Below are 15,390 nucleotides of genomic sequence, written 5' to 3' on the forward strand. Positions count from 1 at the left end.
GAATCGCAAGTAACTGCAATGCTGACAACTGAACTGAAACATAACCTAGTTCCGCTATCAGTAGAATGGGAACGGGTTGGTACTCCGGTCTCTTCGTGCGTTTTGACAAGGAAGGACAACCTAATTCCGCTATTGGTAGAATGGAAACTGATCGGTACTCCGATCTTCTCGTGCATTCTACTACTGGGTATCTGGGCTCCGCAGGATCTTGGTCCCCGCTGGACTTACATCGGTTCTTGCACTATCGGAATATTTCCTTTTGGCCCAAGGTCGATACCAAGAGTTCAAGATAGCTCTTTGTCACCTCTAACTGGTTTTCGGCGTTCCAGAAGAAGACGAGGTGGCAACACCACAACACCATCCTGATTGTTCGGCTTTACTAAAACAACGCTTCAAACTTAAGATGTACCACTGAGCTGGGAACAGAAGTTAAACGCCTAAGCACGTTGGTATTGCATTCAAGGCACTTAGTTGATCGGATAGAGAAGTTCTATTTTCATCCTAACCTAACCATTCTAAAAGCGAAAAATACGATCACCACCTTTAGAAAGAGCCATCGAACCCAACTTAGCTTTTCTAAGACCGAAGAATTATATTAGTTGTATAACTTGTAGGTTATACCGAATTTTTACCGCATAAGTTATCTAAATTGTTTCGCTATACAGAAATAACATGGAGCTAGTTTCAGGTAGTACTACCCAATATATACCGAATATGTTCTGACTATATTTAAGCTTTATCGAACTTGCATTTAATTTAAGATCTCAATTTTTACTCAAATATTCGTTCGGACTTATTTTTAACTTCTACCCAATTCATACCCAATTTAATATATAATTTTACACCTATTATCTCAATATATACATATATTTAGCTCCACATTTCAAACTTAGCTCAATTTAATTGCATAAGATAATCAAATTCACTTGCCGGTCTTCTGGTAATAAAAAATTAAGATAAAGCGAATTTTGTACAAATTACTCCAGCACAAGCATACATACACATACATGAACTTTTGCGAAACACGAAGAGACTGTATGTAGATAATAATTTTACTTTAAGCCAGTAAAAGTGCTGGATATTAAGTAATGAATGCAAATTACTAAGTCATAAGGAGACAAGCATTTAAGGCTATTTTTATGCGACAACAACAATTTGTCGCTAAAGGAGGTACATACACAAACACACAACCACACACACACGACCACACTTGAGTGAGTGTTGGAGTGACCTGTTCTAAGGGGGGGCATTCTGTGAAAAATAAAAATAGCAACAAAAATGTATAAATGTGTATGCTGGTGCGACTGTCTCAGCAGAATTTAGCACCATGCCAAAAATAAATATATTACATATAGTATATATGTATATGTGCCCATTATGTCCATCCGCATGGTAATTCGCAAATTGACATTGACTTTCGTGTGACCCATAAAACGCCAGCAAAAGCGGTATTTATGTATAATCAGTAAACTCTTGAACGACACACACACATACACCGACACTTATGTATATATAAGTATGTGTGTTTGCGTGTCTAACACTTACATCTCCGTCAGACTAATAAAATATTCATATTAGAAGAATTCTTACAATTACGCGATGAAGCAATAAAAAACGGTACTTAACCGTATTTATGACTTCAGGGCGAAGAAGAGCAGCTGAGCTGAAAATGCCAAGTTTCCGGCTGATGAAAGAGAGAATTTGAGAAGAGGAAAGCAAAAACGCAAGCGAAGGAAAGAAATTTATGCAGTCATAAAACAAAATTTAACGAAAGTGAAAGTAGAAATATTTGTAGCAAGAAACAACTCTAGTTCTCAACTAAGTATACCTCGTATAGTCCAAATTGTAGCAGTTCGTTTTAGTAAAAAAAATTCCAAGATCCTGGATTATCACTAAGGTCTTCTTCAGAATTATGACGAGGAAATTGCACTCCGGACTTCGACAGGATGCCTTTTGATGTTTCCATCGGACACCTGCATAGTGAGCTTCCAGTTAAGGAGCACAATGAACTCTTTTCCAAGCAGCTTCTAGAGTGCTTTTGCAGAAGTCATCTATCGGGCAAAGAGTCCACGCATGACACTAGCCACCTCTTTGCATGTCCTACTAACCCTATACATCTTACACCCTTCTCCTTTTGGTCCGACCCCATCGAAACAGCTCATTTCCTGGACCTGCCGTTTGATGGCAACTTATCTACTGCTTACCATCCTAACGGGCATTAGGTACCCGTTACAACAACAACAATATAATTATGGCATCTCTTTCTACATGCGGTTAATTCGAAAAAGACTCTAACATGAAGGGATATACCAAATATTCGACAAATTGTGTGCATAGGGTTTCCAACGTCGAAAATAGCAAAAGTTTTAGAGAAAAGTGGGCCCTTATCTGAAAGCTAACATGACTTTAATAAGAGAATCACTCTTTTTGAAACTGACGAACATGCATGAAAGGGTTTCCCGCAGTTTCTTTGACATCTTACATCTACTGTTCACTGTCCATTGAAAAGCTGAGGCTGCCCAAGCTCGGTAACTAGGTAAACCCTACCTAATCGTTTGCATTTACGTTACCGCAAGATCCTTACATTTTTCGGCATGAATTTTGAAGACTTTAGAGAGCTTATTGCGCCAAACACTGCAGATCCCTTTCAATCAATAGATTCAATTCCTCGGTACTAGCTGACTTTAATGCCTGTTTTTGCAGAAATCATTTCTGCACTCATCTGCTTGAAGCGGAGCCTATTCCTTGGAACATTAATAGGTATTTCCGTGAGTACGTTAACGACATCGAACAATATGTCGACCAGTCTTCGGACGTAACAAACTTTAGACGAGCATTGAACACTATTCCTCGGAACTAGGCGATTTTAACGTTTTGTTCGCAGAAACCATCCCTGCAGTCGATTGCTTGAAGCGGAGCCGTCTCTTTGATACATCAAGAGGTCTTTCAAAGGTTACGTCGACGACATCGAACGGTACGTTGACCACTCTTCGGACGCAACAAACTTTAGACACACATTCACCGCTATACACAGTGAAACGTTCAACACCTTCACCCACTTCCTCTCTGTGAAAGGCGTACTCGAGTTGCCACAAAAATCCACAACTCATTCTGAAGACTATAACAGGTTAGACTCCATTAAGCCAGAATCGAGTTCGACATACCAAATATATGTTCAGTATGCAATGAGTCCCCACTTGATTCTAAACACGACTTCGCATGCCCAGCGAACCCCCACCATCTAACACCCTTCTCCGCATGCACCCATCGAAACATCACGTTTCCTAAGACTACCGTTAGATAACGTCGATAACCCAACCTTAACTTACCACTCAAGCGGAGATTAAAAAACCTTTACAACAACAACAAAAACACAAATTCATCCCTTTCCAGCATAACGCTTTCTAATTGGAACCTATGATCGGGAAAGTGATGACATGAAATCTTCTTCGCTTCACGGACGAAAGAGCCTAATGCCCGGTTTCACAGTCCATACTTAAGTTGTGCTTAAGATAAAACAGGAAAATAGTGTTTTACAGTTCGTACTTAAATTATGCTTAAATACTGAAAATGGGAGACTTAAGCAAACGGCTGCAACAATGCTTAGCTAAGATTTTATTCGGGCACAACTTAAGTATGGACTGTGAAAACGGACATAAGCTTAACAAACTAACCTCTATAAGTTTGCTCACTATAATATATTTGCCGACAAAATTCGAATTTGTAACCCTTAATATGTTTAGACAGATATACATTTTTGCAAAAAAAAAATATTGACACAAAAATAAGACACCATAAAATTGTCTGCACAGATATACTACTCTCTCTCTCTTCAAACACTTTGATTTATTTACTCACCGCCATGTAGACGCTCATGTTCCATGCGGAATGATGCTAAGCTCGGATCTTGGCGTATGCGTTCGGGCAGAGCACGCCATACTTGTAAGGCACCTTCTGTAACCTCGCTGCAAAGAGAAAGAGAACGAAACGAAAACGTTATTTATGGCATTTTCTATTTACTGAGTAATGATGAACTTAAAGTATTTTGAGAGTACTGATTCCAGTTATCCATTATTTGGGATTTATTTTCAATTTCGAAATTAAAGCGGCAAACATTTGCGCTTATTCTCTTAGAACAAACACCAATCATTTCAGAAGCCGTATAGTTAAGGATTGAAAAAAAACATAACAATTGGACAACAATTAAGTCGCATTTAAACTTTTTCGTCCGTTTCAGCTCAATTTCCCATTGTGTCAGTGCGTGTGATTGTAGCTTTGTTTATTGGCTAATGACATCTGCTGCGGACTTCAACAATCGACTGCCCGACTTGGTCACTGCTAACTGTTGCGGCGCGTGGCTGCCAGCTGTTTTGCTCGCATCAAAAGCCAATATGTTTGAGTATACACATATATATATATATATATATATATATATATATACTTGAGAAATAAATCACCATCATTTATTTACAGCACACACACACACACACTTATGCAGCCATAGAAGCTGTGAGTGCATTATAAAAAATGAGACAAATGACAGGCTTCGCGTGCTAATAATGTCGCCACCATCAACACAGTCTGAGTAAATATAATATAATATTACTTATTAGCGTGTGATTACTCATTTAGCGCTTAATATGTGCTAATTAATTAATTAATTATTTATTAAACTATTTTTAGCGTTAAACATATTGATTTAATTGTAGGCATGAGCATCTTTGACATCCAACTATTTGTAATTGATACAAACTGGCATTATTACTTTACGGTAATGAATCATTATTTATTAATGGTTAGGTGTCACAATAGCTGTGAAGTAAATTTTGATAAGATATATTTCGATCACCGTCGTTAAAATTCGAATTCTAAAGACAGACAGGCTAAATTGATGTGGTTAGGTCAGTCTGGGAGGTTAATGAGCCACGCATAATCCCGTTTTGGTTCTTAGCAATACCAGATAGAGTGTCCATTAGAAGAATACCTCTTCTAATGTCTCATATCGTGGGGCACCCAAATGCATTGAAGCTTTGCCTTCCTTGATGCCTTGTCTGCAGTCTTCTCGACCCACTCTGCAGACGTGTGCCATAGTCAGACTGTGACTAGTGTCGTCGTATCGAATGCGATATTTGCTGTTGCCAATGCGCAAATGACCATAAATCTTTCGCAGAACCTTTCTCTTGAAAACTCATCAGATGTTGTCTTTGTCCATGCCTCTGCACCATATACTTAGCAGGACGGAAATAATGAGCGGCTTATAGAGTTTGGTTTTTGTTCGTGGAAAGAGGACTTTACTTCTTAATTGTCTACTCAGTCCGAAGTAACGCCTGTTGGAAAAAGTTATTCAGCGTTGGATTTCGAGGCTGACATTGTTGTTGGTGTTAATACTGGTTCCAAGATAGACGAAATTCTACGACATCGAAGTTATGACTGCAAACAGTGACGTGGGAGCCAAGTCGCGAGTGCGATGACTGTTTGTTTGGTGGCAGGAGATATTTCGTTCACTACCAGACCCATTTGCTTCACTTCCTTATTCATTCTGGAGAAAGCAGAACTAACGGCGCGGGTGTTAAGGCCAGAGCCAGTGCCTAAAATACCTTTTATCGAGTACTAGGAGGAAATTTGAGTATTTCTATTGTTGATCACGTTTTCGAGTGACAGCCGTACACCATTCTAGGCAGTCTTGTCCGTAAGACACTTCCAGCCGATATGTAAAACGAGATTATTACCTTGATTGCTGCTGGGCTGTCCACGTAGATCTTAACTATGAAGTTGCCTGTTGATACAGTGGAGACTAGCTCCGCGACTTTTCCAATAATAAATACCTCTGTGTGCAGTCGTCTGGCAGTTTAATGTTATGCCTTAATCTGGAGAGTAGGTATATTCCCGCGCCAACTCCGTCCACCATTTTCGAGCCATCCGTATAAATGTTTAACCTTTACGCTACCATACCTTTACGCCAATGGCCTCGTTCTATGTTTATACCAAACCTTCTTTAACAATTTAAAATTTTTCATGTAATCAATATCTTGCCAAAACCTCATTTACCCATGGAGCTATGCCCGTAGGTTCTATATGTACATATATGTATCTTCTGCAGCCAGTAGTCATTATGTCGATTTAGCCGCACAGTTTTGATAGTTAAAGAGCCATCTTTAAAGTTGTTCTTAGAGTTTTCGTTATGCACAGCGCAGCGAGCATTGGCTTCCGGTCGGTAGATTTCCGCATACCTGTCCACCGCACTACTACACCGTTGAGCAGAATTGGTCCCACATTTGTTGCGAATGACTAAAGAGAAAGCCTTCTTGTTGAATCCAGCACATGACTATAGGTTTATAAAGCATTGTTGACCTTTTGTACCCTGTGGGGTCTAGCTGTGGACAGCTAAAGTACCCGCAATATATCGGGATTTTCAATAGAGACGCTGCATTTGCCATTTCATCGTGAAAAGATATACGATCCAACAACGAGTCGAAATTATTAAAATTTACTACCGAAATAGGGAGTTAGTGGCCTCAACTTTAAGAGCGCTACGTTCAACTTATGGTCGTCATAATCGTCCGGTCAGATCAACAATTGAGCGTTTGGTGGAAAAATTTTAATCCACATGCACATTCGGATTTTCATTGAAAAATCATCCTCAGCAATGAGGCTCATTTCTGGCTGAATGGCTTCATCAATAAGCAAAATATGCGTTATTGGTCAGGCAGCAATCCACAAGTACTCCAAAAGTCACCATTGCAACCCGAAAAAATTACGATTTGGTGCGGTTTATTGGCCGGTGGGTTCATTAGTCCGTACTTCTTCCATGATGATCAGGACCGCCACGTCACTATGAATGCAAATCGCTACCGTTCAATGATAATCGAATATTTTTGACCCGAGTTTGACCCCGTCCAAGCTCAACTCCTTCTCATTGTATTCTTTTACCATCTCTATTCAACGGATTCGCAAAATTTTCCATCAGCTGTTTTAGCATTTCTGCAACTACACTTTCTTAGCTCATTATAATATATTTTCTCACATATTCCACTCAAATTTGCTGAGGTTAGTTTAGCTATCTATTTTGGTTCCAAAATTAAAATTTAATAATAAATGGATGGTGTTTCCAGAAATTGCAACCATGCATGCAGCTATAAAATTTCCACTTAACCGAGTACAAGGGTGCAACACACAGGTATTAACGCTTGTGTATGTGTGTGACTATCCATGAACAAAAGTATATATACACTCAAATAGTTGACCAAAACGTTTTAATTTAACTTAATTAGCCTTGCATACACGGGAAACACCCACCCCCACACACGCAAATGGACACACACAAACAAATGTTTTCGTTGATAAAATTGCACAATGCAAATGCAAAATATCCACCGGCTGCATCAATATTTTGACGCAAGCAATTATACTTGGCAAGCTAAAAATAACCGCTACTTGCGAACTAATTATTACTGTGTGCATGGAAACGCTAATTAAAATTTCAAAGAAATCCAGAAACAAAATTTCCAAAAAATATATATTTAGTTAGCGTTACTGCTGCAGATTGCTAATTGGCGCGTGCTGCATTTTTCAATAGTAACTGTATGCGCTTTTATGGAAGAAGCTGCGATTCTACAGTGAAAAATAAAAATGTGTGGATTGTGTATATGGGCCATTCATCAATTGGCAACATGGTTTTGTACCCGTATTCCGATCAAACAAAAAAATGACTATCTCTTTTATTTTTTAACGACCTGAAAATTTAGTACAAAAAATTTTGAAGTTATACAATTTTATGTAGAAAACTCTCAGCTTTCTGATAAAAATATTTAAAAAATCCAAAAAAATTTTCAGCTATCCTCCGGGTAGCCAAAAACAACCATTTGAAAGCGAGCTAAAGTGAGAAGGCGAAACATCCACTCCCCAGGGTTTTGCACTCGGTTTAGGACCCAGCCACGTTAAAAACACCCGCAATGAAAAGAATGCTTGGCGATTTTCTACGAAAAATTACGGAGGAAACACTTTTCCAGCCTGTTGAATGGCGGTGAAAACATAACACCAGTAGATGGTGAACACGATTACCCAATCGATGACGATGGAGCAGACGTTCCATTGCCCGACCATCAAGAAATTCGAATAGAAATTACCCGTTCGAAGACCAACAAAGTGGTGGGGGCCGATGGATCGCCGGCGAAAAACTGATAAGCACTTTGTAGGATGTGGTCGGACGAAAGCATGCATGACGATTGGAATTTAAGTGTGTTTTTCCCAATCCACAAATAGAGAGACCCCACAATCTGCGCCAACTACCGTAGTATAAGCTTTCTCAACATCCCCGATAAAGTCCTACCGCGAGTACTGCGTGAAGGACTAAAGCCCGCCAAACTTAGCAGTGCGGCTTTACGCCTGGAAAATCAATAATTGACCAAATATTCAGCCTAAATAAAACCAGAAGATGCCGCCATACCAGAGTCCGAACCAAACGGTAAATTTTTGGGGATGCCATTGTGTTTCCTGGACCGTACGAAGTTTTTACTCATCGCAATTTTGTTTGCTGACGAAACCATTAAGCCAGAAATGGGCCTCAACTGAGAAGATGACTTTTCAGATTACCGAATTTTCCGGAGAACGTGAATTTGCAAAATAATCTTGGACAATTCCTAAGCGTTTTAGTAAAGTGAAACGTGACATGATGAAATGACAAACCTTACTGAATACACTGACAAAATTTTATATAAAACCGGAAACGAACATGACTATCACGAGCTGTCAAAAACATACATACTATGTATTTCAAGTTAAATAGTAATTTTTCCAGAAATTGCAGTATTTCACTTGAAGAGCAAATACTTTAACCAAAGCGGACCTTCAACGAATTTATCTGGAACAAAATTTGTTTTGCTTCTCTTATGCCCAGATTGAAGGTGATTAGCGAAAAGGTTGGCTGCTCTCTTTTCAGGCGAATGCTTTCGGTGAAACTGCACACACTCGATAAATGCGCAGTGTTGCAATTTATGGAATACTCTGTAGAACCCCAAGGTACCTCAAAAAGTATCTGAAACAATTAATTGCTTCAAACTAAAACACTTCATTAGTGAGATTCACAGAAATTCTGGCTTCCTATTGGCAAGGGAAGAGCTTAATTGAAGCACAGCTTCACTGATTTGCGCGCACTCTCAGCTGAATCCATTTTTTTGCGCTGAAAGGCGCTTCAAGGAAGGCTACAGTTGTACAACAACCATTTCTGTGGAAAAATGGATTAATGGTAATGAATATAGAAATAAACATAGATCGCGCGCACGCCATATTCGCAAGAAGTTGCTTTGTCTTCAGAGAAGGACGTATATTGCTAAGCTCAGTGCGGTTAAAGCATAACAAGATGACTTAATTAGCGTAATGATTATTAAGTGAACGAGTGCGCAGCAAAAAATGCGAAAAATCTGTGATGAAACTGCTGACAGCAGCCGCAGTGACGCCGAACGCGTAGCGCGTTGCGTCAAGTAAGTGGATCAGCGCAGAGCCAAACATTTATAAATGGCAATTAGTCAAGCGTAATGAATGTTTTTTTTTTGTTATAAATGTTCGTCATCCACACACATATATGTATGTATGTATGTGAGTATGATGTGCAAATGTAATTATGCGTTTGCGCGTTGCATTATGTGTGGGCGTAAATTCGCCGCGCACGCCACATGAAGCGCCGCTTATTGAACGCGCCGCGCGGCAGGTCAAATCAAATCAGCGCAGAGCATTCGTTTTTATGCGCGCATTGATTTAATTTCAATTACACAACACAACTAATAAAGAGACAGAGAGAGAGAGAGAGAGAAAAACGGTATGAGGCAAGCTAAAGATATTGCCGCGTAGAAACCTCAAGCAAGGCGGAGTCGTTGGCACTTTGAGGTGGTCACGTGCATTTGTTCCGAGCGTCAATTTACTGGCGGCCAGCAAAAAATAAAAAAAAAAAATATTTAAAAAAATCAAAAAAAAAAATCAAATAAAAAAAATCAACTGGCTTTAGCGGCGCATTACGGACAGCCACCAATTTAGAATTTCAATTTCTTTTTATTTTCTACTTTTTTTGTAAATTTTATTCCAACCTTTTTCCAACAATTCAAATACAGTTTTAGTTACGAGTAGACGCTGTTGGATTTGTGCCTAGTCTGCGCCATGAAAAGCCACTAATCTCAATTTAGACAGATGACAATAAAAATCCAGATATCTTCATCAAAGCGCGCAACCATGAAAAATGCGCGCAACTCATAAAGCTTTAGATATGTGTGTGTGCATGTATGTATATGCTTTTGTGTATGTGTGCATAGCTGAGTTTATAAATTTCTTAAAAGGCTGCTTGAGAAAGTCAAATTACGCGCAGATTAAATAGGGAATAACAAGCGCTATGGCATAATAGAAAATTACACACACACTAACATACATGCGAACACATATTTGATATGAGAAATATGTATGTATACATACATATATAAAACTAAATAAGCGCGCTGATGGCGAATATATTTCAAGCTGTGCGGAAATATAAACTATAAGTGCTTATATTTGTATATGTATACCACTACAGTCGCACATTCATATATACAAACATACATTGTTAGACACACGCAATATACACTTTCATACATGCATTTCAGCGCTCATAGTAGCTCAAGGAGCCGACTCAATTTCCATGGGGTTAGCTTAATAGTAAATGTGCAAAAAACTAATCATATTTAAGAGCAACAGCGCTGCAAATTGCTGGGAAAGGGCATAGAAACAAAAACAACATTGCACTAGTGGTTGCTGTAACGCGGCACAGGCAATGAAGGTGAAGATTGCGGGATGGTCTACCAGCTACTTGAGGTTTTTGTCTAAATGAATTGTATATCAAGCTTTGGCATTGCGGTCCGCCACTGTTTTATTGCGACATGAAATCTAAGTTGACCACTTGATATCAGAGCTAAACTGTTTGTGTGACAATAAAACTGACGATACAGTGACATACAGTGCGTCAAAAATGTGATCGCGCTGCTGTTATTATAATAGCATCCTCCTCAACATCGCATACAAGGTTCTATCGAGCGTATAAACTGATTGGATCTTATCAGTGTAGCATTAGGCCTGGAAAATCAACAACTCACCAGACATTCACCATTTGCCAAATCTTGGAAAAGACTCGTGAAAAGAGATCGACACACACCGTCGATTTCAAAGCAGCTTTTGACAGCACGAAAATGAGATGCCTTTATGTCACGATGTCTGAATTTGGTATCCATGCAAAACTAATACAGCTGTGTTGAGCAATACCAAAAGCTCCGTCAGGATCGGCAAGGACCTCTCCGAGTCGTTCGATATCAAACGAGGTTTCAGACAAGGCGACTCCCTTTTGTCCGACTTCTTCAAACTACTGCTGAAGAAAATAAATCGAGCTGCAGAACTAAATAGAGAACGTACCATCTTCTATAAGATAGAAAGCTGCCGAGTACACCGATGATAATGATATCGGTGGCCTCAACAATCGCGCTCTACTTTCTCCAGACTGGACAAGGAAGCGCAGCAAATGGGTCTGGTAGTGAACGAGGGCAAGACGAAATATTTCTTGTCATCAAACAAACAGCCAACGAACTTGCGAGTTGGCTCTCACGTCACTATTGACAGTCATAGCTTCGAAGTCGAGACAATTTTGTCTATCTTGGAACCAGTATTAACACCAACAACAACATCGGCCTCGAAATCCAACACAGAATAACTCTTGCGAATAGGTGCTACTTTGGACTGAGTAGGGAATTAAGAACAAAAAAGTCCGCTCTCGACGAACAAAGACCAAACTCTTTAAGTGACTCATTATTCCCGTCCTGCTATATGGTACATAGGCATGGACGATGACAAGTTTTCGAGAGAAAGGTTCTATGGAAGATTTATGGTCCTCTGCGCATTGGCAATGGCGAATACCTCTGTCGGTGGAACGATGAACTGTATGAGATATTCAACCACATTGACATAGTTCAGCAAATAAGGAGACAGCGGCTACGCCGGCTAGGTAATGCCGTCCGAATGGATGAAAACACTCCAGCTCTGAAAGTATTCGACACAGTACCCGCCAGGGGAAGCTTAGGAAGAAGAAGACCTCCACTCCGTTGGGAGAATCAAGTGGAGAAGGACCTGGCTACACTTGAAATCTCCTCTTGGCACCAAACAGCGAAAAGGAAGAACGACTGGCGCGCTGTGGTGGTGGTCGGCTATAACCGCCTAAGCGCTGTCTGCGCCAATAAAGAAGGAGAAGAATATGTGAAGATGAAAAATTGTCTGAATACTTGTTTGTTAGACTGTAACGCTCATGGTGTATACTACATGTCATTTTCGTTCTCATTGCTATCTAAATTTTGTATTTTTATATTTAATAATCTCTAGTATGAGTATATACAATAATGTTTATGTGTGCATGTATATATATAGTATATACATATATATATAAGAATATGTGTGTATAGTATGTTCATGGAAATGCGCGTACTTGCAGCAAGTTGTTAGGCAAATGCGGAAATGGTTTTAACAATAAAATGCATGGCATATGATAGCATATTAGTTTTGAGTGACAAACTTGGGTGAATCAGTTGCCTTGTAAACACACATAACTGTAATATGCAGCCGCGTTATTGTTACTTTTTGAAGGCTACTTTGTTTTAGTGCATTTAATTGAGTTTATGAAAACATTTGACTAGCAATGGAATGTCATGAGAAGAATTTTTATTTGGATTATTTTTTAAATGAGAAAAATTGGAAATATTTCGAATACGCTCATGCAACCCAATGTGAATTATAAGTATACTACAAATAAAGTGCATAATTCTTATTAAAATAATTATTTAGACGCGTGCGCAGTAATATGAATTATGGTTATATCACATATGGAGTTAGAGCCTTTAAAAAATGTGTGGATTTTGGATAATTGGAAAGATAGAAAATATTTTAGTCATTATCAATCATGATTATCAACGTTTTCATAAAAATAATTTCGTAATTTTTCTGAGTTTATGGGTATTACAGATGCAAGTTTTACATAAGCGGCTTTAAAGGCTGAACTCAGAACTTTTTTTAGCAGTCTACACCATACTCGCGAAATAGGTCAGTAAAGTGCTGAAAAATTAATATTTTTTCTTAAAGGGTTACATAGGTTTACTGGTTTCAAAAAAATCGAATTTTTTTTATTGTCTCATTAAATTCTACATCACCTCTCGAATATTGCCCTAAAGTTTTCAAATTGATCCGAGTAATAGTTTCGGAGACACAACCTTGAGAACTTGTGCGCTCGAGGCTAGCAGGGCTAAGTGCGCCGTCTTTAAAAGCGTTTTTCTCGAAACTTTGTTTTTGAAGTCGGTTAGATAGATTTCTCGAGAACCACTCAACCGATCTTCATGAAATTTTATACAGTTTTTTAAGAAACAATTCTTAAAGACTTTGGAGAAGCATTTTTTCGATTACAAATATTTGAAAAATATGTCGCCAAATTTTCACTGAAGTTTTAATTTTTTTTTTGTAAAAATGTCTGCCAAAAATCCAAATTTCAGTTTTTTTCCTTCGTCCAAGTTCTAAATTAAGGTTTAGTTAACACACGTATTTTTTAAACTTTGCATGATCCTGTAAGGAGTTATCTTGCCAACGCGGGCGAAACTGTTTTCCGAGGGGTCACCGGAAATGGCGTCGCAATGACTGAGCTTAAAATATTTCTTTTTTTCAAAAATTTCAGTCTTTCTTTGTTATAGTGTATGTTTGTAACAATAAAAAATTGTATCAAATATTTAATTTTTTATGTGAGAAAAAGAATTGTTGAAAAAAGGAAATTGTTCCCAAGGAAACCCATGTAACCCCTTAAGTTATTTAATTTTGAAGAACAGTCTTGCAATTGATATCAGTCAGATCTCTTCACTAACTCAGATTCCACAATTGTAGTCAAGTATTTTGGAGAACTTTTGAGATTTCTAGCTGAAACAGCAATGCTAGACCTGGGGATACAAATTCAAACATGTTTCAGTAGAGTACACAACGAAGTACTCAAAAAACAAGAATCCTGAAAGCACTATATTAGCTTACGAGTTTTTAGTGAGGTGATAGTAATATCCAGGTGCTTAAATGAAAAGAAAAAGGTTAGGTTTCCTGGAAGTAATCGAAATTTAATAAAATCTTTCGGCAATAACTGAATAGTTGTTGACCTAGCGACCTTTTTTGTTATAGTAAAAATATAGTATAGTCTACGGCAATCGCCTGCACAATTAAACCCATTAAGACTTCGGGGAGATCTCATAGCATATTTATCGATTTTTACCTTAAATTATATAATATACTCGTATCTAGTTTGATTAGAAAACAAGATGAGCTTACGAGAACGCTTAACGAAAGAAAGCGAATAAATGAGCCACATGTCTAGAGCGAAAGTATTTCAGATCACCGGTATCCCTTATCAGGCCATTGACTGTATATACTTATGTACATATTATAGCAACTTTTGAATGCGGAATTCTCACAAACCCCACAATTATAACTAGAATCGTACAATATACAAGTCTTTCTCCATAGAATGAATATATCCTACTATCCGGTAAGTTATACCAGCTATTTGTTTGCTTTTCAATTTTCAGGCATGTGGGTGTACGTATAGCCTATGACTTCTGTCCCACCGTTGCCCTGATAAATGATTCCTGCGCTGATGACTCTATAGCTTTTTTTGTGTTAACCAATACACACACATGCACATATGTATTACAAACAAACATATGTAATCATTATTTTTTTTAGCTGCCCATAGTTTGTCACTTTAAATTAACCTTGACTGATGTTTGCTTTATTAATTGAATCAAATTTCCTTTCATCCTCGCCAACACACACCGCGGCCAGACGCCCTTTCCGTGCTGCTTATTTTGCACTCATGTGTCATGCTTTCATTATTAATTTTGAACCAAGTGACAGTGAGCGTGTCAGAGTGTCATCCTTTGCCGCTTATGGCGTGTGCTGGAGAGCTGCCGAAAGTCGGCTGTTCAAGGAGGTATGTCGCTGGGTAGAGTAGTAGAGGAATTTTGGGCTTTGGGCAGTTATAGGTATATATAATGTATATATTTTTTTAGGGTAAAGCTAATTCAGTTTTAGGTTATTCTTCTTCTTTACTAGATTAAATAGAATAGATTATTACAAAACTGTTATTATGCTAAAAATAAACATTAATTGATGTGACAATGGGCACGGCCAACCAAATTTTGTAAGTTTTTAAAGAGCACAGTTCCATATTGTGAGTGCTAGAAAAGCCATGGTTATTCAGATAAAAGAAATAATATTATATAAAATTAAAAAAAATATAAATTTTTTTTTGTGTGTTTATCTTAAATGAATTTACTTGGCATTAATACCCATAATAGCACAAATCCA

The 15,390-nt window shown here is 38.3% G+C and overlaps 1 protein-coding gene across 2 annotated transcripts in view; it reads right to left on the minus strand.

Annotated features, from left to right (window-relative positions):
- Positions 1-15,390, minus strand: part of LOC120767364 (P protein) — a 50,809-nt gene that overhangs the window by 7,831 nt on the left and 27,588 nt on the right. For both annotated transcript variants that reach the window (XM_040093336.1, XM_040093337.1), the window contains exon 2: positions 3,859-3,965. In XM_040093336.1, the coding sequence (XP_039949270.1) occupies positions 3,859-3,965 (107 nt within the window). The remainder of the gene's footprint in view (positions 1-3,858; positions 3,966-15,390) is intronic.

Source organism: Bactrocera tryoni, chromosome 2 (genome assembly GCF_016617805.1).
Source record: "Bactrocera tryoni isolate S06 chromosome 2, CSIRO_BtryS06_freeze2, whole genome shotgun sequence".
In the NCBI taxonomy this organism is placed as follows: Eukaryota; Metazoa; Arthropoda; class Insecta; order Diptera; family Tephritidae; genus Bactrocera; species Bactrocera tryoni.